Below are 24,786 nucleotides of genomic sequence, written 5' to 3' on the forward strand. Positions count from 1 at the left end.
AGATGTGCCTTTCCTTCAGCAATGTAAAAGACTTCCTTGTTCCCTTATTTGTTGTTTTCTGCATGACACTGTTCTGACTAGGGTGAGATGGAATCCCAGTGTAATTTTGATTTGCATTCACCTGATGGCTAAAGATATTGAAGATTTTTTTTCACATATTTCTTAGCCATCTGTACCTCTTCTTTCTAGAAGGCTGTTCAGTTAATTTGCCCACTTGTTAATAGGATTATTTATTCTTTTGATTTTTTTTAAGTTCTTCATATATTCTGAATCTTAATCCCTTTTCAGATGTATAGTTGGCAAAGATTTTTCTCCCTTTTGGTGGGCTGTCTCTGTTCACTTTGGTAATGGTTTCCTTTGCTGTGCAGAAGCTTTTTAATTTAATGCGATCCCATTTGTCAATTCTTGCTCTTATTTCCTGAGTTATTGGAGTTCTGTCCAGAAAGTTATTGCCTGTGTTTATGTTAAGTGTTTTCCCCTAGTAGTTTCAAAGTTTCAGGTTCTTACATTAAGGTTTTCGATCCATTTTAAATTGATTTTTACACAGCTTGAGAGATGGGGGTCTAGCTTCAGTCTTCTACAAACAGATATCCAGTTTTCCCAACACTATTTATTAGAAAGACTGCCTTTTCTCCAACCTGTGTTTTGGAATTTTTGTGAAGATGTAGACAGCCATATCAGTATACTGAAAGGGTGGGGAGTGAGGGGGGGGGGGGGCGGGGCGGCTCTTTTATTCTGTTAGCTTACCTGTCTGTTTTTGTGCCCAACACCATGCTGTTTTTATTACTGTGGTTCTGTGGCATTATTTTGAAGTCATATAGCCACTGTTACTTTTTAAAATCCTTATCCTGTCTTGTATTTTGTCAATAATTTTTCAACAATCGGCATCATTTACAGTTTTATAGTTGGGTCTACACAAGTCCAAATATCTTGTAAATATTAGAACTGGAATTGAAATCCACATCTTTGTGACTCAATGTTTTCCCACCAGTCAGTGCTCTTCTGCTTAAGGTCAAGCATTATTCTTTCATGCAGTGAACACAGGGCCTATTTTATATCAGCCATAGATCAAGTGGTAGAGCTTCATTCACTGAGTCCTCCTATCTGAAATTCCAATCACCAGCTTTGTTTGATTTTAAAATGTGTGAAAACAATATAGCTGTGTCTCATGTCTATAATTCCAGCAATTCAGGTGGCTGAGATTTGAGAATTATAGAGCTAGCCCAGGCAGACAAATCTAAGGGATTCTCATCTCCAATTAGCCAGCAAAAAGCCAGAAGTGGAGGCATTACTCAAATGGTAGAGCATCAGTTTAGCAAAAAAGCTGAGCAAGAATGTGAAACCCTGAATTCAAACCTTAATACTGCTATGCACCTACAAACACACGTATACAAGATCATGTCAGGGAAAGGACCAAAACCAGGCCCACTGCTACACCCTGGGATGGGCAGGCTGCGTACAACAGAGTCAGGTCCCTCTAGGCATCCAGATGAGCCTCTCTTGCCTGGCAGGTCTCTCAGAAGGGCCAGATCTCTCTGCTTCCTGTTCTCCATATTTCCCAAACACCTAGGACTCCACACAGAAATTAATATGTCTCTCTTTGGCTGGCACCCATGATATGTGTTCTTCTGGTGTTTGTTAAAAATGATGGTAAAGCCCCTTAGAAGTTTTACTCAAACATCCCAGAACATGAGATCTAAAGGAGAAAGAGATGGTTTTCTTCAAGAATCTTCTTTCTACTACATGGTGTTTGTAGGATGCCAGGGATGGAAGCAAGACAGAAGTGGAGGCAGCAGGCCTGGGTGTTAATCCTGCTCTTTCCCATGATCTTGAGGACCTGACAGCTCCTCCCCCTGAGTGTGTGTGTGTGTATGTGTGTGTGTGTGTGCATGTGTGTGTGTGTGTGTGTGTGTGTGTGTGTGTGTGTGTGTGTGAGTGAGGGGGGGGGAAGGGAGGGAGGGAGAGGGAGAGAATGAGAGAGAGGGAGAGAGAAAGAGAGATCTTGTCAGAAGCTCACTTAGCACTGGAAAGAAAATAGTACTATGTGCTTTGCAGGGTTGCTTTTGCTGATAAAGTAAATCCATGTATATAAAGATTTTGTCATAATCTCTGGCATGTAGTACACACTCAGTAAATAAGAGACATTTGGTTTGTTGGCATAAGAAACAAACATTTGCATTCAATTTGGGTAAAATAGGGTTTTGTTTTTTATTTATTTATTTATTTTTGCTAGGCATTGGGAATACCACGCTTCCTGTGCACCAGGAAAATCCGTTTTCTTGTTTGAGAACCATGATCTCTATTTTATAAATGTTCAGAGAGGTTAAGTACCTTGCGCAGGTCACATAGCTAGTGAGTGGCAGAGCCAGGATTCAAATCCATGTTATCTGGACACTGAGGTGTTCTGGTCATTTCCAAGACATTGACACATATTGGCCTGTTCTACTTTCTTTCTTCCAGAAAACAAAGGAAGCAGCCAAGTAAAAGCTTACTTTTCCCATTTCAGGAAGGGGGGGGGGGGGGGAGAGGAGAGAAAGGAGAGAATGACAATCAAATGTGGCTCGAATTCCTGGGGGACATGCCTCCAAGTCCAGATTTGCTTCCTGTCCCTCCAGACAGCAGTGGGGCAGAGCCATGATCACTGTGGTTTATGACTATAACTGTTTGATTAAGGTTCTGTGCCGGCTGCATTATTTGTTTCACAAACCTGAGCTGGGCTGATTAGATTCCTTTCTCTTTCATTTTTAGCATAAGTAGAGTCTGAAATTGGAAAACAAAATAGTCTATGGCTGAGAGAGAAGAATTAACTTGGGGAATGAAACCAGGTGGTGCCCATAGAATGTACACTTTTTGCATTGAAATAAAGTTAGCACTACCTGTGCCTCAGTGGCTTGCTCTGTAAGAACCTGATGGTGCCACTCCAGAAGGACAGGGGAGCTGGGCATCAGCAGTCCTGAGAGGCGCTGACCAGGAGTACAGCACGTAAGAGGCCACTCTCAAGTATGAATAATAGTAATAATAATAATAATAATATCTTGGAACCAACCCAAATGCCCCTCAGTAGATGAATGGATCAAGAAAATGTGGAATATCTACACAATGGAATTCTGTGCCTCCATCAGAAAGAATGACATTTGTTAGGAAGTGGAAAGACTTGGAAAAAATTATATTAAGTGAAGTAAAACAGGCCCAAAGAAACATAGGTCCCATGGTTTCCCTTATTTGCGATAACTAGTACAAGTGTAGGACAAGCAGAAAAGGCCAAAAGCTATGTACATATGACCAGATAAGATGATGTTAAGCAAAATGAACCTTAAGATAGGGACACAAGTAGCTTTTTCTTTCTTGCTATTGTTTCTAATCTATTTATAATGTACCATGCGAATTTTTTTGTTTCTTTGTATGTTCCTCCCCCACGGTATAACCCCTGTTTTCACTGTATTTGATTTTGGTGCCCTGCATCTTATATATGCACTTCTCTAATTTGGGGAGGGGAAGAGAGAAAAAACAAAATACTTAAATAAGGATACAGGTTGACCCATTGTAACAATGAGATGTTCAGCGGGTGGGGGGGGGGGGGGTAGTTGTGGAGGTGGGAGGGAAGGGATGGTAGGGGAAAACAAAAAAACGAAAATAAAATAGTAATATCATTACTTGTGGCGCCCTTCTTGCATGCTAGGTGAAGAGAACAGCAGGTAAAGTGGAAGGTATGTTGAACTTGCTTATGGTGTTAAATACTTCTGATCCCAGCTATTCAGGAGGCTGAAATAGGAAGGTCATGGTCTGAGGCTAATTCAGAAAAAAGTACAAGGCTTACCTGAAAAACAAACAAAGAGCAAAAAGACTAACTGGGGACATGACTCAAGTGCTAAATTGCCTAGCAAGCATGAGGCCCTGAGTTCAGTCCCCACTACTGGAGGAAAGAGGGGGGAAAAGGAGGGAGGGAGGGAGGAAGGAAGGGAGAAAGAAAGAAAGAGAGGAAGGAAGGAAGGAAGGAAAGAAGGAAGGAAGGAAGGAAGGAAGGAAGGAAGAAAGAAAGAAAGAAAGAAAGAAAGAAAGAAAGAAAGAAAGAAAGAAAGAAAGAAAGAAAGAAAGAAAGAAAGAAAGAAAGAGAAAGAAAGAGAGAGAAAAGAAAGAGAGAGGGAAGGAGGGAGGAGGGAGGGAGGGAGGCAGGGGAAGGAGAGGGGGGAGGGAAAGAAGGGAAGGAATCAGAGAAAATTGGAAGAGGAACATAGGGCCATGTGTTAGGAGGATAGACTGGATTTCAACCCTGACTGCTACTTCTTGGCTATGTATCCTTGTAAGTTAGTTGGCTCTTCTTGGCCCCTATCTTCCTGACATGAAATACAAAGATATTAGCCAGCCCGCCTGCATTCCTTCCTTCCTGTGCCATACTGGGGCTGGAACTCAGGGCCTGTCCATTAGCTTTTCCACTCAAGGCTAGTATTATACTACTTGACCCATAGCTCCACTTCTACCCTTTTGATGGTTAATTGGAGGTAAGAGACTCACAGACTTTTTTCCTGAGTTGGCTTCAAACCAAGATCCTCAAATCTTAGCCTCCTGAGACTCTGTAATTGGACTGTTTGGTAAATGGAATGGAAAAAGGATGTTGTAGATGCTTCTCAGCATAACTGGCAGTCATGCTTTCAATGCAATGAGGCCATTATTGGTACTAGTATTCCATTCCTGTGGCTTGCGGATACAGCCAGGCACTTTGCAGATGACTGTAAGAGGACAAACCCCTCTTATCTGTTCTAGTGTGATTGAGTTTATGGACATTGATGGATGGAACACCTTCCCAAGATCTCTGAGTTTGTTTCAAAAAGAAAACTTATATGTGGCTGTGTCATCATTGATGGAAGCCACCTGTCTGGTCTGTATAATTAGCTGAAGGTTTTCTACCTTTTTCCTCTGAAGTAAGGCCTTTTAGGGTCTGAGGAAGAAGAGGATTGAGTGAGCAGAGCCCCCTATATGGCCATGGGACTTGCTGGGGCTAGGTGGAGCTCTTTGGTTGAGGTTGATGGGTTTTGTTTGCTATTTCTTTTTTTCTTTTTTTTTGTCGGTTGTGGGGCTTGAACTCTGGGCCTGGGCACTGTCCCTCAGCTCTTCAGCTCAAGGCGAGCACTCTACCACTTGAGCTACAGCGCAACTTCCGGTTTTCTGGTGGTTTATTGGAGATAAGAGTCTCACAGTCTCTCCTGCCTAGGCTGGCTTTGAACCGAGATCCTCAGATCTCAGCCTCCTGAGTAGCTAGGATTACAGCCGTGAGCCACCAACGCCCAGCTTGACTAAACATCTTTTTTTTTTTTTTGTCGGTTGTGGGGCTTGAACTCCGGGCATGGGCGCTCTCCCTCAGCTCTTCAGCTCACGGCAAGCACTCTACCATTTGAGCTACAGCACCACTTCCTGTTTGCTATTTCTGTAAGGGTTGGGAAAATCCCTGGCTAGGGGTCTGCATCCTAGGCTTGATGTCTCTGTTGATGAGCTGTGCCACTTAGGTTAGCTGCATAGCCAGTCAGAAACTCACTCTTCTTATTTGTAAAAAAAAAAAAAAAAAGTTAACATCTGTGTCATAGAATAATGTATTAGATGTTATATAATAACATCTGTATATTAGGATTGTTGATAGATGTGTTATTTAACATTAAAATGGCTTTGCTGTCCCCTAAACCTCTCATTGTATAACTATTGATGCAGTTATTGTTCAGTCACAACAAAAACACGAGATTTGGGATTTAATGACCTGCTTGCTGCACGTGATGCAGCTTAATGCTCTAGAATTGTTCTTCCCCTCCTCTTTCCCCTCCTTCTCCTCTGCCTCCTCTTTCTCCTTCTCCTCCTCCTCCTCCTTCCTTTTCTGCTTCCTTCTCGTCTTCCTCCTGGGAAGAGGAGTCACGGAGATCTGCTTTCTGGGTTCTTGGCTTTTATCATTTCTTCTCAATGTGTGATGGATAAGTTTCTCATTTTGTTTGTTTGTTGTTTGAATCAAAACAACATGTTTAATAGCTAAAGCCTGAGATATCCCATTTCTGAAAACAATTTACAAGTTTCATAAATAAAGACATGAGATGAAGCCAGGTGCCCACCTGTGGTTCACATCTGTAATCTCCTAGCTACTCAGGAGACTGCCCTCTGAGGATCGTAGTTTAAAGCTATCCCAGGCAGGAAGTGTCTGAGACTCTTTTTTTTTTTTTTTTTAAATTTTATTTTATTTTATTTGAGAACATACTGTACAGAGGGGTTGCAATTACATGGTCAGGATAATGCATACATTTCTTACCAAGCATTGCAGCCTCCTCCTTTGTTTACCCTTCACCTCCCTTCCCAGCCTCCCCCCTCCCCCCCACCCAATCATACCCCCCCTCCCCCCCCCTCCGACATTGTAAAGCTGGTTTTGACATGACATTTTGTACTTCTCATTGTTGCAACAGGTCCACCTGAATCCTTAAACGACTTGTTTGTCCCCATCTCCTCCACATGTTATACTGACATCAAATATAGTGAAAGCAGGGGTTACACTGTGGGGGAGGGACATACAAAGCAACCAAGAAATAATCTTATAAATGCATTAGAAACACATGCATGAAAGAAACAAAAACATTAAAATACATATTTGAGGGTTCGTTTTCCTAACATCACATTCTCTGACTTTTTCCGCTTGGCTCATACCTATACTAGATATTGCATATATGTCTGAGACTCTTATCTTCCATTAACCACCAAAAACTCAGAAGTGAAGGCATGGCTCAAGTGGTAGAGTACTAGCCTTGACCATAAAAGCTCAGGGACTGTGCCCATTCCCTATGTTCAAGCCCTAGGACAGACAGTCAGACACACACACACACACACACACACACACACACACACACATACACAAATAAAAGACATAAACTGGCTTCTGAGGCCCAGTGTCTTCCTCTGTAAGATAGAGAAATAAAGACCTGTTGTTCATCACATGTATCAATAATAGCTCATCCTTTTTCTCCTTGGTAACCTTTCAGTGCTCAGACCCAAGGACCCTGCTTAATGAAGTTTAATTGACAAACATTTATAATCAGCTAGTTACAAGCCTTCATGGTCCGAAGACAGCTGAGAGTCTGGGTGAAATGACAGAAAAGACCTCTCTCCTTGGAGACTCTGCAGCCTAATGATTCCTCCATTTTGTAGATGAAGAAATCAAGGCTTTCAAAAGTTAGAAACAAGCCCGGTGCTGGTGGCTCATGCTTGTAATCCTAGCTATTCAGGAGGCTGAAATCTGAGGATCACAGTTCAAAGCCAGCCAGGACAGGAAAGGCCGTGAAACTTTTACCTCCAATAAACCACCAGAAAACTGAAGGTGGTGCTGTAGCTCAAGGGATAAAGTGCTAGCCTTGAGCTGAAGAGCTGAGGGACAGCGCTCAGGCCCAGAGTTCAAGCCCCATGACCAACATCAACAACAACAAAAGTTAGAAACATGCTTAAAGCCACAATGCCATTGTGCAGTAGAATCTAGCTTCACACCCAGTACAATCTGACTCAGCTCTCATCCTCTGGTCCAGAAAACACTTGTGGCTACTGTATAGCGGGAGAGATGAGATTTGAACCCAAGGCAGCTTGAGCCTCAGTCTTAGTGCTTACACACCATGCAACAATGCTTGGTGGGTTCCAGTGACCTTGTAGCCAGCCTGCACTTTCACTTAGAGATGCTAGCCCTCTTCCAGGAGAAAGCAGTTTCTTTAGAATTACTGATGGCTATCAAGTGGCAAGAGGGTTGTGAACATATGGATGCAATTCAGCTCACCATGGGCTGCTATTGAGTCATGGGTAGGGCCATGCCCCAGCAGGGTAGAATGGGGGGCAGGGGGGTGGAGGGAAGGGAACATGGGAGGGTGTTGGAGAGAATTAGGAGATGACCTGACCTGGAGAGCTGACTTAACCTGCAGCCCTGAGGTCTGTTTTCACTCTAAGCTCTTCCCTACAGGAGGTGAGTCAGGGGGTGGGGAGGTTTACCGGGCATTGTCTTTATTTCCTTCTCATGTCCCTCCCTCCCTCCTCCTCCCCCCACCCCACCCCACGGCAGATAAAAGCAGATCTTATGCTTACCTACCTATCGGCTCTCCTCATTGTGCAGTTTGGAGAATATCAGGTCAAGTTTAAAGGGGAAGAGGGAAAGATTCTCAAAAATACCTGAGCAGCAGCAGCAGAACCTGGATGAAGGACAGGAGGTTACACTCATGTGCTTGGCCTGTGACATATTAAGACAAGACCTCTGCCCTTGAGCATAGAGGCTGGTGAAGGGGCCACAGCTATGAACAAATGCCATACCTCAGAATGAGCCATGGAGGCTGGAAGAGCCTCTAACTATAAACTGGGATGTGGTCAGAGAAGACTTCCTGGAAGAGGCAGAGTTGCTTATGCTATACAAGAGCCTGAACTCAGGGCCTTGTGCTCTAGCGCGGCTTTCTTGCTCCTGGCTGGTGGCTCTAGCACTTCAGCCGTACATTTAGCCCAGTTTTTTGTGTGTTTTGTTTTGTTGTTGATTAACTGGAAATGGAATCTCATAAGCTGTTTTTGTTGTTTTTTCGGTCCTGGGATCTTTTTATTCAAGGCTAGTGCTCTACCACTTGAGCCGCAGTGCCACTTCTGGCCTTTTCTGAACAGTTTATTGGGGATAAGAGTCACACAGACTTTTTTGCATGGGCTAGCTTCAAACAATGATCCTCAGATCTCAGCCTCCTGAGTAGCTTGGATTATAGACATATGCCACCAATGCCTGAGTAACAGAGAGGTTGTTAAACTGAGCTGTGGTTGATGCTAAGTAGCTCCAGTCCTAGGTCCTGACTTATTTTCTGAAAACCTCATGCTGCACATTTGTTCCTTCCTCATCCTGAGCTGTTGGAAGGCAACAGGTAGGTTCTCCCTGTTCATTGTCTTTCCAGCAGATTCCCTGAGCAAAACAAAGCAAGCCACAAAGAATCAGCCAAAGGCTGGAAGTTTAGAAGAGCCTCTGTAAAATAAAGGAATCTCATTTTTCAGATAGACAAATTGAGGCCCAGAGAGGAAAAAGTACTTCTAAAGTCAAAGTAACTTGATGGCAAAACTGGGAAACGCTTCAATGTAGATGGCTTTGCAACATTATATGATTGGGTGAATTGGGTAGGCCTAAGCCATGAGATTGGAAAGCTTGTCCTATGATTAGACTTCTAGCCACTCTCTCTTTCTCTTTCTTTCTTTTTTCTTTCTCTATCTCTCTATTTACTTATTATCCTTATATAGTTATATAAAGGTGTTTCAATTTGTATGTGTATGTTTATGTGTGTGTGTGTGTATGTATGTATATATGCTGGTGTTGGGGGCTTAAACAAGGGGCCTAGGCACTGTCCCTAAGCTTTTTTGCTCAAACAGGCATTCAGCCACTTTAAGCCACAGCTCCACTTCTGGCTTTTTGGTGGTTAATTGAAGACAAGCATCTCTCGGACTTTCCTGCCTCGGCTGGCTAGGATTGCAGGCATGAGCCATTTGGCATATTCTTTCTTTAAGCCTTTCCAGGCTAACAGCATGAATCTTCTTCCTGCTCCCACAGGAACATGGATTCTAAGCCCTTCCCCATCCTAAGAAGCCAAGGTAAGCTTTCTTAGCGCAGAAGAGGGTTCATCTTCATAGGAGATGACCCTCAATGCAGAAATCCCTCCTCTTGGCCCATTCTAGATAATCAACCCAGCATTTCAGTCACCTCCTTCATTCTTTTTTTTGGTCCAGTTGTGGGGCCTGAACTCTGGGCCTGGGCGCTGTCCCTCAGCTCAAGGCTCAAAGCTCGTGCTCTACCACTTGAGCCACATCACCACTTCTGGCTTTTTTTTTAAATGTGGTGCTGAGGAATCGAATCCAGGGCCTCATGCATGCAAGACAAGCACTCTACCACTGAGCCACCTTCCCAGCCCATCTCCTTCATTCTTGGTGCTTTACCTCTGTGGATGTAGACTGCCTACATTTTCATGAGCCTCTATCAGCTTCGGCATACCTCTGACTACAGCTGAGCTGAATTTCTCCCTACCTCACCTCTCTCTTCTCTTCTCTTCTCTTCTCCTCTCTCTCTTTCTCTCTCTGTGTCACACACACACACACACACACACACACACATGCCTGTAACCTATGACTCCTTGATTTAGGACTTGACTTAACTGCTTATGGGTCAAACCATTTTTGAAAAGGCTAAGAAGGTGACAGTGACAAGAAGGAAAACATACTTGACAGCTACAAAGCTTTCCCAGGACAAATTCTGCCTCAGGGTAGAAACAGTTTTAAGTTAGGGGAGAACATATACCCAGAAAAGATCCTGCATGGCTACAGTTGACCTTTTCCAACAATTCCATTTCAGTTTTACATCAGGGACTCTGTCTTACCCACCCCTGAGTCTCTTCCTCAGGTCCCAGACCTGTAGAGAGTGAAGCTTCTTGCACAAGGAATTGAAGCTGAAAGTCAGAAGCTGGAGGCAGGGAGGGAGGAAGAGAGGGAGCACACACCCACTATGTGTTTCTCTTCCAGTCCATCTTTTTGTTTTGTTTGGTTCCCAGCCATACAACACAATCCAATACACAGTGTGGTATACATATGTTTTTGTAAGCAAGTGTCATTTAGGAAACATCACAGGTTCATTTGCCAAGAATGAGGCAGTCTTAGATTCTAGAACAGGAGGAAAGTCCCATTAACTCCTTTCCCTACTTGTCTGGTGGAAATTGGGACTCTGATAGGTTAAGTGCTTTGCCCAAAATCACACAGGCAAAATAGCTACAGATAGGGACAAGTATAAGAATCAAGTCTGAGTAAATCCATGTTGGGAGATGTTATACTTGTGGAGTCAAACGTGGCCCAGCCAAGCTACCCATGAATCACACTCAGAAAGGAGGCTTTGATGCGCTAGCCCATGGTGCCTTACCATGACCCTGGGAATAAGGAATGATGCTGATGGACTCTGAAATCTGTGCTCTTCCCTCAGTTGTTTCTCCAAAGCCCTCATTCACAGCTGGGTGGAAGCCTGTGATTCTGGCTCTTTCTTGGGACCACTGTTGACTTTGAAAGACTGGAAGTTGGAATAAGTCCTCTATCCTTTGTCTGGGTATGTGTGTGTGTGTGGGGGGGGGGGGGGGTATTGGGGCTTGAACTTCAGGGCCTGGACACTGTCTCTTAGCTTTTTCAGCTCAAGGCTAGCACTCTGTATTTGAGTCACAACTCCTCTTCAAGCTTTTTGGAGGTTAATTGGAGATGAGAGTCTCAAAGACTTTCCTGCTCAGGCTGGTTTCAAACCATGATCCTCAGACCTCAGCCTCCTGAGTAGCTAGAATTAAAGGTATGAGCCATCAGTGCCTGGCTGTCTTCTAAATCTTCTGCATGCCCCTCTCTAGATCTCTGCTCTAGGTGCTTAGGAGTGTCTTCAGCAATGGCCTTTACCAGACCCCTACCCAGCTACCCTCTTGATCAATTTCAAACCCTCCTCTACCCAGGACTTACATTTTTGTTTGAATCCATTCTAGTCATAATGCTGGTCATTGTTATCTATAAGTCTTGCATGGGACATTACAGTGTGGCATGTTTTTCTGAGAGATGAAGAAACTAAAACTCGGGGTAAATAAGTTGTCTAAGACTCTAAAGCTTGAAGGAGGGTGGAACTCAGATTACAAGTCAGCCCGTCAGATCCCCCTGGCTGCCGACGGGTGACAAAGAGCTCTCCAGCCTCTCTAAATTGGTCTTGTAGGCCAAGGTTCATTAGCTAAGCTCGCAGCGCTGCTACATCACCATCCAGAGTCAGTGGTGGTCGATGACATTTTAATGGAAGCCAAATAATTCTTTCTGCTGGTGTGCTCAGGCAGCTGGAGTTTTTGTGTTTTATGATAATTAAATACCATCATCTTTCATATCTGACAATTCGTAGGGCCCGATTAATGAATGCAGTGCATACCAGGGTCATCAGAATCTCTGTAGCCAGGAGATCTTTGGGTACCTGTCTGTCAACTCATAGGGTTGAGTGTATATGGGCACCCAGCTGGACACCCAGCAGAGCACCCTTTCTTGGAGCCAGTTGCTAGCCTTAGAGCAACAGGGCTACTGATATTGTTCAGTGTTCTGCCTGAGCCGAAGCTCCAGAAGGCTTTCTCATCAGTGTGATCATGTGAAAAGAATAGTAGCATACCCCCTGAAGTCTTACCTTCCAGGCAGATACCCTGTAAGGGGTCTGGGACATGAATGTCCCACACCTTCCCCTCTTAGGGCCCCCCCAGGAATCTCTCTCAATGCTAGTATGATCAAGTGCTCCCTCTTACCCTCTCAATAAAGAATGACCACGTTCGTAAGCCTGGTACCTCCTGGGGGGTCTGCCCCTACCATGTCTGTCTACTTCCCTCCCCCACCCCCTCCCCTACTGCCACTGTTCCACACAGCCATCGTACATAGAGAACATATCCCTAGCTGCCAGGCTCTCAGGCCTCTGAGCCCAGCCCTCGATACAGGGACTCAGTGGACTGCCCAGAGCAGGGACCACAAGGGTCATCCTGGGCTGGAAAGCTCCACAGACACAGGTCATGGATCACATCTTGTGAAACCCTCCCAGACCCCAAGAGCCAGTCACACAGCCCTCCCCCCCCCCACACACACACACTGTTCCCTGGGTGCAGTGGAGAGGCTTAAGTGTAAACCAACAAGGATGACAGCAGTCAGCATGTGTAAGGTGCTTGCTGTGGGATAGGCTTTGCACTCACTCCAGGACACAAAGCAGAGAGCTCTGCACTGTGGACTCAGAGCCAGACCACCCAAATTCAAATTCTGCCTCCATCACGAGGATTTTATAATCCTGGGGAAATCATTGAGCCTTTCTGTACCCCAGGGTCCTCGTCTACAAAATGAGGAGTAATAATAGTACCTTAGTCACAGAGGAGACATAAGAATTAATAGTGTCTGGTACATAATAAGGACTCGATGAGTGTTAATTGATGTATGTGATGATGTATGCCAGCATCAGATTTCACTTACTTCCATTTTGTATAATGACTGTAGGGTGTGTGTGTGTGTGTGTGTGTGTGTGTGTATGTGTGTGTGTACTGGGGCTTGAACTCAGGGTCAGAGCACTCTCTGTTAGCTTTTGATCTTCCACCATTTAAGCCACAACTACTTCTGTCTTTGGGGTGATTAATTAGAGATAAGAGGCTCATAGAAGCTAGTCATGGTGGCCCACACCTGTAATCCTTGCTACTGAGGAAGCTGAGATCTCATGATCACAGTTCAAAGCCAGACTAGGCAGGAAAGTCTGTGAGACTCTTATCTCCAATTAACAACCAGAAAATTGGAAATGGAGCTGTGGCTCAAAGTGGTAAAACACTAGCCTTGAGCAAAAGAGCTCAGAAGCAGCACCCAGATCCTGAGTTCAAGCCCTATGACCCACAAAGAAAAGAAAAAGGAAAAAAAAAAAGTAGTTTGATCTCAGTGTGAGCCATTGGTGCCTAGCTCTGTGTCTGCTGTGCTAACTAGACTATGAGTATTTCAGTCAAGGACCTTTTGTTTGGTTAATTTCTCAATCTTTGTGTATTCAATTTGATATCATATTCCTTCTCTTCCTTTCATTGTCATCATGCGTGTGTGTGTGTGTGTGTGTGTGTGTGTGTGTGTGTGTGTGTGTGTTCTTCATTTTATATATGGATCTAAGTGACTCATTCTATGAGACAGAGGAGGTAAGGCTAAAGCTTGATCTATGAGACTCCTGAGCTCTTCTTGATGTCCCACTTTACTGACCATCACCTCTAATCCTGGTTCTTGCCTAACATGGAATTCATCCTTAACTGATAACCCATTGAATCCCTGCACACAGCAAAGAACTTTTATAGCACACCTCAGACCTGGAACCCAAAGGTATGGATTTGGTTTACCCACAGATATTTATCCAATGCAAGTCTTCGTCTTTTTGTTTCTTCTTTTTTTTTTTTTTTGGTTGGTCATGGCGTTTGAACTCTGGGCTTGGGTGCTGTCCCTGCACTCTTCAGCTCAAGGCAACTGTTCTACTGCTTGAGCCACAGCGCCACTTCCAGTTTTCTAGTGGTTTATTGGAGATAAGAGTCTCACGGACTTTCCTGCTCGGGCTCTTTGAACCACGATCCTCAGATCTCAGCCTCCTGAGTAGCTAGGATTACAGGCATAAGCCACCAGTGCCCGGCTCATCTTTTTTTTTTTTTTAATCCACACTTCTATTAGCATCAACTCATTGTTCAAAGAGGGGTTTTATTTTGACATGTCCATATATGCATACAATGTTCCTTGATTAGACTAATCCCCCCCCATCCTTCTCCCTCTTCTCTCTCCCTACCTCCCAAATTTCAGCAAGCTTCATTGTTCCATTTTCAACAAGCTTCCTTGTTTCATTTTCACATATGTGCATACACTATTTTGATTCTATTCAACTTCCTGTACCCTCTGTGTTTGCCGTTTCCCCTCCCACTAGTACCCACTTCCTGTTTCACATTCCTATCATTCATTTTTGTTAGGATATGTTAGTTGCTCAAAGGGATTTCATTGTGCTATTTCATATATATATATATATATATATATATATATATATATATATATATATTCAGCACTTTAATCAGATTGACCTCCTCCTGGACTCTCACTTTCCCATTCTCCCCTCCCTGTAGCACTCAGCAGCTTCCAATTTTGTTTTGTTCTCATCATTCACAGATGCAATGAATTTCAGTATTGTTCACCCTCTGACATTCTCTTTTCTTCCCCCTTTCCTCTCATCCTTTCGAATAGTCCCACAATTACAATATATTTTCTATATATGATCCTGTATGCATTTGTGTGTATATTTGTTTTCTATGCCTGGCTTCCACATATGAAAGAAAATATGTGACCCTTGTCCTTTTGAATCTGGGGAAGCCTTCATCTCTGAATATATGGAGTCTCACCTGTGTGGTTTTGCTCTGAGTGTGAAGGCCAGCCATTCTTATCATCCTCTGATCCATGAACTACAGGACCCCTCCTGAGACTGGGCTTCTGGGAGTCAGTGGGCTGCCCAGAGCTTGGAAAAGGCAAAGAAAGAAAGAAAGAGAGAGAGAGAGAGAGAGAGAGAGAGAGAGAAGAAAGAAAGAAAGAAAGAAAGAAAGAAAGAAAGAAAGAAAGAAAGAAAGAAAGAAAGAAAGAAAGAAAGAAAGAAAGAAAGAAAGAAAGAAAGAAAGAAAGAAAGCATGCAGGCTCATATCTATAATTCTAGCTACTCGGGAAACTGAGATTGGGAAGATCAAAGTTTATTTTATTTTAGTTCCTTGTGGCCCTTGAATTTGGCCTGTCCCTGTCCCTGAGCTCTTTTTGCTCAAGGCTAGTGCTCTACCACTTGGAGCCACAGCACCACTTTAGGTTTTCTGGTGATTAATTGGAGATAAAGCCAGCCCAGGCTGACTTTGAACCATGATCCTCAGATCTTATCCTCCTGAGTAGCTAGGATTACAGGTGTGAGCCACTGGTGCCCAGCTATGATCAAGGTTTTCAACCAGCCTGGGAAAGAAGTTGGTGAGAACCATCTTGACCAATGAAAGGCTGGATGTACTTGCTCTCCTGTCATCCCAGCTACATAGAGAGCATAAACAGGAGGATCATGGTTCAGGCTAGCCTAGACAAAAAGTGAGACCCTATTGAAAACATAACTAAAGGGGGAAAAAAGGGCTGGATATATGGTTCAGTAGTAGAGCAATACATGGCCCTGAGTTCAAACTCTAGCGCCACCACCAAATATATAGATACAGTTGTCTTCTTAGATAACTTCTTTTCTCTTGCAATGGTATTTTTAAAATTTTATTTTATTTGCTTTGGGACCTGCTGTAAATGCTGAGGTATGATGAATATGGTCATGTTAAGTGCTTTATTATTTATTCATTCAACTTAATTTGATCATAATTGTGGATGAATGATAGCCATTTTCAGGACTGGAGATATAGGTCATGGTAGACCATTGCTTAGCATGTGTGAGACTCTAGATTCCATCCTCAGCACTGGAAGGAAAAAACTCTAGTTACCATTATCTTAAAATCCTGTTCAGAGTACCTACCATACATTATCTTACTGAATTCTCATAGCCCTGTAAGGTGGCCAATATCTTCTTTTACTGATAAAACTGAAACTTTAGAGATGTCAGGTGAGCTGATTAAGGTCATATGGCTTGTAAATAGGAGAGGCAAAACTTGAACTCAGGATTGACTGACACCAAAGCCCAGTCTCTTTGTGGGCTCTAGTGCCCTGCCCATTGTTCTAAAGAAGCCTCCCTGTAAGCTTAGTTTGGGGACATGCAGCCTGAAGTCTTTCAGTGTTCAGGATTTTTGCCAAGATAAAATGATAGAATATCTGAGGTGTATGAGGCACCAGAAACTACCAATATATCCAAGAACTTGTAGGCAGCAAGAACCTTTCTGGAAAGCCAGGCTTGCAAAACTCAGATAAGCACGTGGCCTTTACCAACAGTGACATACACAAGTGACAGTAAACTGACTCCCATTTGGGCTCACTAGAGAGAAACGTATGGTAGCTATATCTGTGAGAATAAGCATGCCTCGGAACTTAGAGCAGAGTGTTGCAACTGTACCAGTGCTTACTCGAAGGAAGCAAGAGATGAGTAGCCATTCATATAGGCCTGAAATTTAACTACCTGTTTGCAGTTCTTTCCTCATAGCTTGTAAACATTTATTGAGAGTCTGCCAGACTCCAGCCCAGCTCAGTACTGTAACTATGGATATGGAAATGAGTGGAACAAAGGCTCAGTATGAGTCCACTGTATACTTGGCACTTGAGCAAGAAGGCCTTGCTCTTCATCCTCCAGGGAGATAAAGTAGGAACATCTTCCCTTGCACAGATGCACTGACTGAGGAGAAGTAAAGTCAGTTGTTAGAACAGTAATTAGAAACACAAAGGGAGGTTGCTCTTAAGTCTTATCTCTCTTGTTCACTGTTTCATTCTCAGTTTTTAAGACCTGGCACAAAACAGGCCCTCAGTAGGTGCTGATGGAGTGAGTTGGCTCTGAGAGCCCCTCTAAAGAGGGGTGCATGTAACAGGATGGAGGTCAAGAAGGTCCCTTCGTAGCATCACCTCCTGCCTTCCCTCCTGGCCAGTCAGAGGAAGGAATGTCCACCCTGACTGGAGGAAACACTGGAGGCACCATTGCTGGACTCACAAAGGCAGCCTTTCCCTTGGGAAGCTGAGAAACATCAAGGTCCCCTTTCTTAGGGATCTCAAGTGAAAGGGAGAAGAAGGAAGGGAAAGGAAGGGCCTGGCCAAAAGGCATCTGCAGCTCTGGCTCCAGACAGGTAAATAGGGAATGTAAGGGCCCCTGGGCTCTGGGGCCTAGATAGGCTGCCATCATGTTTTGTATGCAGATAGACCCTCACAAGAGCCATACCCTCCTCATCAGCCTGCCCAGCCCACACAGCTGCACTGGTCTCTGCAAATCTATGTCAAGCATCTGCTCACTTCTGGAACCTGTAAGCACCCAGAAGATATAGGGACATTCAGGCCTGCTGGAGGAGATGGCATGGAAGTAGGGGAGGCGGCAGAGGTGAAAGGTGTGCATTGTCTGCCATTCAGCATCTGGTAAGAGAGAGAAGGTAAATCAAGGAAGCCTTTCTCAAGGGGTGACAATTGAACTATGCATCCAAAAAGAGAGGATTTAAACCAGAACATTCCCTATCCCTACAGTGGCATTTTCTTTTGGAAGTTAGTGTTCAGATCTGTAGTAAATGATCTTATACTTCAAATCTCATCTTCTCAGGACTCTTGGCAGCACTCCTAAACAAGAAGTAAGGTAAAGCCTGGTGTCCCTGCTCCTCAGTCAATGGCTTGTTGGCAGGCTTGTCCTGGCCCGAACCTCAGACATTACTGTTAACCCTGAGGGTGCTGCCTTTGGCTATGGACTAAAAAGGTCTAAGATTAATGCAAAGATATCATGTCTAGAAGATGTTTTTACACTTTGGATCTATAAGGACTCTTTCTACTATTGTAAACACAGCTTCCTCATCCGTTACGTGGGAATGACATTGGTACTGCCCCCTAATGGGTGTTGTGAGCATTAGAAGTTAAAGAATGTGAACACACACTGGGCACTGGTGGCTCACACCTGTAATCCTAGCTACTCAGGAGGCTGAGATCTGAGGATCACAATTCAAAGGCAGCCTGGGCTGGAAAGTCTGTGAGACTCTTATCTCCAATTAACCCCCAGAAAACCAGAAGTGGCACTGTGACTCAAGCGGTAGAGTGCTTGCCTTGAGCTGAAGAGCTCAGGGACAACACCCAGCCCCGGAGTGTAAGCCCCATGACCAACACAAAAGAAAAGAATGAACACACACACAGGCAGAGGTGCCCCCAACAGTTGCCATCAATTAAGTAAAATGCCATGAGAAAGCTGACTACTAGGGCAGGGGCAAGAACTAGAACCAGGTCACCTTGCTCTGCTGGCCTCCTGATAATAGTTGCATAGCCGTGAATTAGTCACTGCTTCTCACTGCGGTGATGCCCTGGACTCTAACCAGCTGCCTGCAGGGACAAGCAAGGGGATGAACACTCAGAAGGCTGCTTCTACACTGGCCTCTGGCCTCTGACCTGAAAACAGCTGATAAATCAAATGCCCTTGCCCAGCCGGGCCTGTTCCCTGGTTCATGGCTGCCTGCACCCTGGCTAGGACATTGCCGAGGTAGGCTGCCAGGCTCTCTCTTCCCTGCCAGGGGTATCCCTGTTTGCTCCCTTCTGGCCTGGGACTTCAGCGTCTTTTCAGGTTTTCATGAAGACATGTAAGCTTCCCTAGGAACTCTTCTCAGTCCTGAGGTTCAACCACTTGACCTGGTAGTGGCCCCACTGGTCTCTAAAGAAGAGGTGGGGCTGTGGTGGAAGGCATGGGAGGGAGGGAGGGAAAGGTAAGGCAGGAAGACAAACGTACATCAGATTTCAAAGGGTCCACAGGCCCAGTGTGGGCTTCACAGAGAAGGTGACAGCTTAGAATAAGGAAATAATCCCCAGAGAGGCTTCCGTTTCTTTTTCCCTCCTACTCCTGACTCCTCTTGCCCTCTTCCCTCTCCCAACTCCCACCAGGTTTGCTTTATAACTCTTTGGCATAAAAGATCAGATTACCTAAAAAAGCAGAGTAATGCATCCTCCACTAAAAATACCCATCGCACAGATAGTGCCTCTCACTTGGGTGTGCTTGATAGTTTCCAGAACACCGACTCCTTGTGTGCCACGGTTTGAATCCTATTCTCTCAGACTGATATGTAAAGTATAGGCCTCTCATGGGGAACATGAGACTACTTTGTGAACTTCAGGAATATTTATTGCCCACTGCTTCATTGGATAGCATGGTAGTCCTTTCATCCCTGTAACTATTTTCCCCATTTGCAGATGAGAAAGTTGAGACTCAAAGAGGTGAAGTGACTTAGCCAGGGTTATGTGGTTTATGAGTAGTAAGATGGTAGGCTCTAGACTCAATTCTCATTACCTGACTTCTTCACCACCACCACCACCACCCCATAATACTCAGCTTCAAGAGACAAAGCTTTCTCTGAGCATAACTAGTGCGGATGGTAGCTATATGCCACCTTTATTATATGCTTAGGACCCTTATTTGTTTTCTTTCTTTGTAAATAATATCTATTTGGCAATATATCCTTGACCACTGTACTTACCTGCCCCAAGTCTTAAATTTTACCGTCCATCAGTTGGTGATAATAATAGCATTTACTCTGGATAGTTGAAAGGAATAAATAAAATATTGATCTCCATCTCCTCATCTGTAAAATGGGGAGAAAAGCAAAGCAGTGCTTGCTCTATAGTGGTCTGTATTACCTGAATTGTCACCTGCAAAGGGCTTGGAATGGTGCCCAGCACATAGTAAATACACAATAAATGTATTGTGGTTTTTCAGGACCAAGACACTAGCATGGCTCGTGTTACTCAAAAGTCATCTTCTCCCTGAATCCACTTATATTTCACAGGCACCTTTATACACAGACCACAGCACCCTGGCTCTGTGCATTCTTAGACTTATCAGCCTCTCAGTTAACTATGTATGTATTTTATTTATTCGCCTCGTTGGCTTTATCCTATATGATTGGTGGGTCTCAAATTACAGTATCAATCACTAAAAGGTTTTGTGAAAGTCAGATTCCTGGGCCTTACTTCAGAACCCCAGAACTTCCATCTCAAACACATTCCCAGGTGCTACTGAAACTGCCTGTGTGGGACTCTAACCACTGACATCCTAAATACCCTATAGAAGAAAGATGAAGTGGCCAAGTTGGCCAGCTAGTTGTTATCTCATTCATTATTTCTGCTACTGGGGAATTTAAGATTGGTGGGAAAATTCCCAGTGGCAGGAATTTCATTTTACCCATTTACCCCTCCAAATAGAGAATAAATACTAAAGGATCAAAAAAATATCAGCTGACTGCACATTGACTGAATGCATTACTCAGTGTAATTTACCAGAGCTCGATGAATGTCTTTTTCCTTTTGTAGTCTTGGTCAGTTTTCTGTGGCTGTTCCCCTCAGCTGAGGGTCAAAGCCCAGCTCGCTGCCCAGCTGACCACGTGTATTTGTGCTTTAGATCACCCTGGCGGCCTGCAGAACCACCCTCGACTCCGGACACCACCTCCACCGCTCTCCCATGCCCATACCCCCAACCAGCACCACGCGGCCTCCATCAACTCCCTGAACAGGGGCAACTTCACTCCAAGAAGCAACCCCAGCCCAGCACCCACGGACCACTCGCTGTCAGGAGAGCCCCCAGCCGGCAGCGCCCAGGAGCCCGCCCATGCCCAGGACAACTGGTTGCTCAATAGCAACATACCACTGGAGACCAGGTTCGCCCAGGGTGGGTGGGTCAGCAGAAGCCAAGAGGGTGTAGATGGCTCTGGGGGCAGAGAGCTGAGGTCTTTAGGTGGCTTTGAGATGGTCTGTGTCCCTGCTACCTACCTGGACTGAGAAGCTGGGATCAGATGCCCAGCCTGGATAACTGGAGGAAAAGGGTGGTGGGGTTCAGGACAGAAAGTACATGCAATCTCACAGACTGGAGGCCCAGTGCTAACCTGCTGCTTACCAAAGGTACGACCTTGGCCAAGTTGCTAGATCCTACTGTGCCTCACCTCCCTTGTTGACACAACAATGATGGTGCCGGCTAAGCGTGGTTGGTATAAAAGCAGGCAAGAGCTCGTGTGTAAAGTGTGTATTACAGAGCAGGTTGTTGCCTCGCCCCAGCATCAAGCATGCCGGACCTAGAATGAGAGCTCCTTGTCCTTCCTGCTGTCTTTAGCCATCTATACCCCTGTGCCCAACTGTCCCTAAAGTTTACCCATCAGCCTTGGTGGCCAGTGTGATGTTATGTAATCCTCACACCCGTATGAGATGGGTTTTGTTAAGATAACCCCATTCAGGCGTTTTGAAAGCTGAGAATCCCAATGGGTCCTTCCTTCCCTAGGGAGTCACATGGGAGGTCGACATCCAGTTAGGACTTGAACTCAGATCACCTGACTTCCTGCCCAGTGCTGCCTACTGCACCATGCTCACCTTCTCTAGGCCTTCCCCCAACTCTGAGACCTCAGTCCACATGCGTTCTAGAGCCTCTTCCTTCCTTATGCTTGGCCACTTTTTCTACAATATAAAATAATATGATTATAAACACCATCCAGGAGAAATGCAGAAAGATATAGAAAAGAATTAGTTTAACTCACAAACCTTCTATTCTGAACTGAGGAGGGTCTATCTTTTCCTTGCTTTCTCTAAGCTGAAATCCAAGCATCTTGAGCTGACACTATGGGACCTCTTTTTCTCCTGCTTTATCTCTTAGAGTACTAGGAATCATAGATTTCATTTTCCCCAACTCCTGTTCTTTATCTGTGAAGAGCACCACAGTCATACTACGTTGGAGAAGTAAAATCTGCACATGGAAGGTGTACCCACTTGACTCTACCTGACACATGGCTACGAAGTCTGTATATTGAGCTTGAAAAATCAGGATCCTTTTGAATCATTGTCCTCCTATGAAATTATTTCTCCAAAAGCAGATTTTCAGAGATGCAGCCCAGAAGCCCCTCACACCCCACTCCATGAATTAATATGGCTTCTGTTAATGCCTTTTAAAATCATGTGTGACTTTTCCCACCCGCCTCCTTTGCCCTCATCTGTTACAAAGTAGTATAATTGTCTGTCATCCCACCCAGGGTGGCTAATCAGATTGCCATTATTTCCAGTGAGCTTATTGAGTAGCACATGGCTGAGAAAGGCCAGCAACTGATCAATGAGTCTGACTCTCTGCATAGACCCCAGTGGCCACTCTTTCTGCCTGAATGTTTGTTTTTCTCTTTTAGGAGCCAAAGTAGGGCTTCCTACTTGAAGTCTTTAGATTTTTAATGGAAAGGGAGGTAGAGAAAAGCAGTTAGGGAGCTTTTCCTAATGGTAGCTCCATCCTGCCTCTTCAGCCAGTGCTTACCTGCCTTGCCCATCTTCTGTCCTTCCTCATTCATTGCTTAAATGCATGAGTTGATCTGGAACTGGCACAGTATTACTTTGACCATATTTTTTTCTGCCAACATCATCATGGGCCAGCCAGCTTCAAGGAGACACTTCTAAATGGTAGAAGTGTGAAAGGATGTACAGCTAGCTTGAATCTGCCATGCTGCTGTCGAAGTCACACTTGGTCTCAAGCTGCCTTTAAGCACTTTACTAGCTCTCACGTAGTCCTCGTTGCCTACTATATGTCTGGCAGGGAAGGCACCTGAGAGAAGAGACTTGTGGCAGGCTGCATGCCCTGATAGACGTAAGCACAGAGACTAGGTCAGGTTTGAACTGAGAACTGTGAAGACAAAAGTTAAACGGGTGACTAATGGAACAAATACATACATAAGTGTGTGCCACTGAGACTTGAGTGGGGCAAAAAGACTTCCCAGGGAACCTAGTGTCAGGTGACTGAGGAGTCCTCCAACTGCAGGGAGAGAAGGAAGATGAGAGGCATCAGCAGAGTCCTTAAAGCCCAACGCAGCGAGCTCTATTTGAGATGGGCATCCCTAACAGCCCTTGCCACTCCCTAGCAGAAGGGGAACCTCCTGGTGCCATAAAAACAAATGATAGGCCCCTTCCCTAATTGTCAAGCTGAATCCATGTTGAGAGTCAATAGCAAATAGCTAAGCAAACAGCTGGTAGAATGACTGGGAGGGATTACATTTCATGCTGATCCAAAAAGACCAGCTGGCAGAAGGAGGAAGGAGAGAGGGCTTCAGTAGGCCTGCTGTATTCTCTGCTACTGCCATACCTCTGGCTATCCCCAGAGTTTACTAAGAACCCCAGGGAGGATCCTGGTCCTATTCATGCTCCTTAGAGCTAGGGTAAGATGCTGCTTTAAGCTCCACAAGTACATCTATAATGCAACCTGCTGGGAGCCATGTGTTCAGGGTCCCCCAACCCCTGATCCACTTCTGTTCCGTGCAACATCCGACACTTAATTGATTTCACAGGGACTGCCTGATTAATAACCCTTCAGGCTCCTGTTGGATAAAGGGGAGGCCAGAGTGGATGGCAACCAGACCTCTGCTCCAGCTTCATCTCAGGCCTGCTTAAGGAGCCTGCAGCTGAGTGGCAGACTGAATTTGAAGAACAACTTACCCACTGTCAGGGTTGGGAGCTACCTGGTGGGTCTCTAGTCTAAGCCAGTATTGATGTGGTTCCCAGAATGAAACATGGTTTCTTCTGGCAGGCCAGGCCAAACCTTAAGCATTGCAGAGTTGGGACCAGCAGTCTTCCTGTCACCACCGAGTGATCCACAGACATGCCTCAGACACAGCCCACTGCTAAATAAGAAGCTTGTGGTCTATGGAGAGAGGTAGACTTGTAAAATGAAGACATGCACTGTGGATGGTATGCATATGGAGACAGCAGAATGGCAGGAGTGGTTCCCTCTTCTTGGGAGCATCAAGTAATAGTCATAACAGACACCCACAGATCCCTCGCTGGGCATCCAGGTGCTCCTCTGAGAACTTCATACATGGCTTTTAATCCTTAGCCCTCCCATAAGTAGTATGCTTGGGGCCCCAAAGACCATGCCCAGAGTTTGTTGTTGCTTTCTTTCTCCCTCTCTCTCCCTCTCTCTCTCTCGTTATTGTTGTGTGTGTGTGTGTGTGTGTGTGTGTGTGTGTGTGTGTGTGTGTGTGTACAAACTTGTGTACATGTATATGTGTACTAGGGTCTGGGCACTGTCCTAGCTTTTTCCATTCAACTCTGGCACTCTGCCACTTGAGCCTCAGCTCCACTTCTGGCTTTTTTGCTGATTAATTGGAGATAAGAATCTCACAGATTTTCCTGCCTCAGCTGGCCCTGAACTATGATCCTCAGATCTCAGCCTCTTGAGTAGCTAGGGTTACAGGCATCAACCACTAGTGCCTGACTCATGTCCAGGTTTGATGATTTACTAGTAGAACTCACACATACTTATACTTATAGCTCTGATTTATTATGGTGACAAGATACAAAGCACAATCAAAAGGCTCATGGGATAAAGTCTGGGGCTCCCAGCCATGTCCAAGGTCCCAGAGTCCTCTCTCAGAGGTATCACACAGGACAGATGCATGTCATGCCCCAGTAGCAGATAGTGGAATGCACGAAAGGTTGCCATTCCTGGAATTCATTAGGATGTCAGTACCACGAGGTTTTACTAGGGGCTAGTTACATGGGCACCTCTTGCCTGGAACTTACCCAAATTCCAGACTCCCCAGAGGAAAATAGGTGCTAAGCATTAACCATATT

At 44.9% G+C, this 24,786-nt stretch overlaps 1 protein-coding gene across 6 annotated transcripts in view; it reads left to right on the forward strand.

Moving 5' to 3' along the window:
• The window catches only part of Tenm4 (teneurin transmembrane protein 4), a 411,966-nt gene that overhangs the window by 153,924 nt on the left and 233,256 nt on the right, over nt 1–24,786 (forward strand). For 4 of the 6 annotated variants that reach the window (XM_042690307.1, XM_042690322.1, XM_042690315.1 and 1 more), the window contains one exon: nt 20,600–20,855. In XM_042690307.1, the coding sequence (XP_042546241.1) occupies nt 20,600–20,855 (256 nt within the window). The remainder of the gene's footprint in view (nt 1–20,599; nt 20,856–24,786) is intronic. The other 2 variants (XM_042690345.1, XM_042690339.1) reach the window with 1 other exon arrangement.

The sequence above is a fragment of the Dipodomys spectabilis genome, unplaced genomic scaffold (assembly GCF_019054845.1).
Source record: "Dipodomys spectabilis isolate Male_0828 unplaced genomic scaffold, ASM1905484v1 ptg000003l, whole genome shotgun sequence".
In the NCBI taxonomy this organism is placed as follows: domain Eukaryota; kingdom Metazoa; phylum Chordata; class Mammalia; order Rodentia; family Heteromyidae; genus Dipodomys; species Dipodomys spectabilis.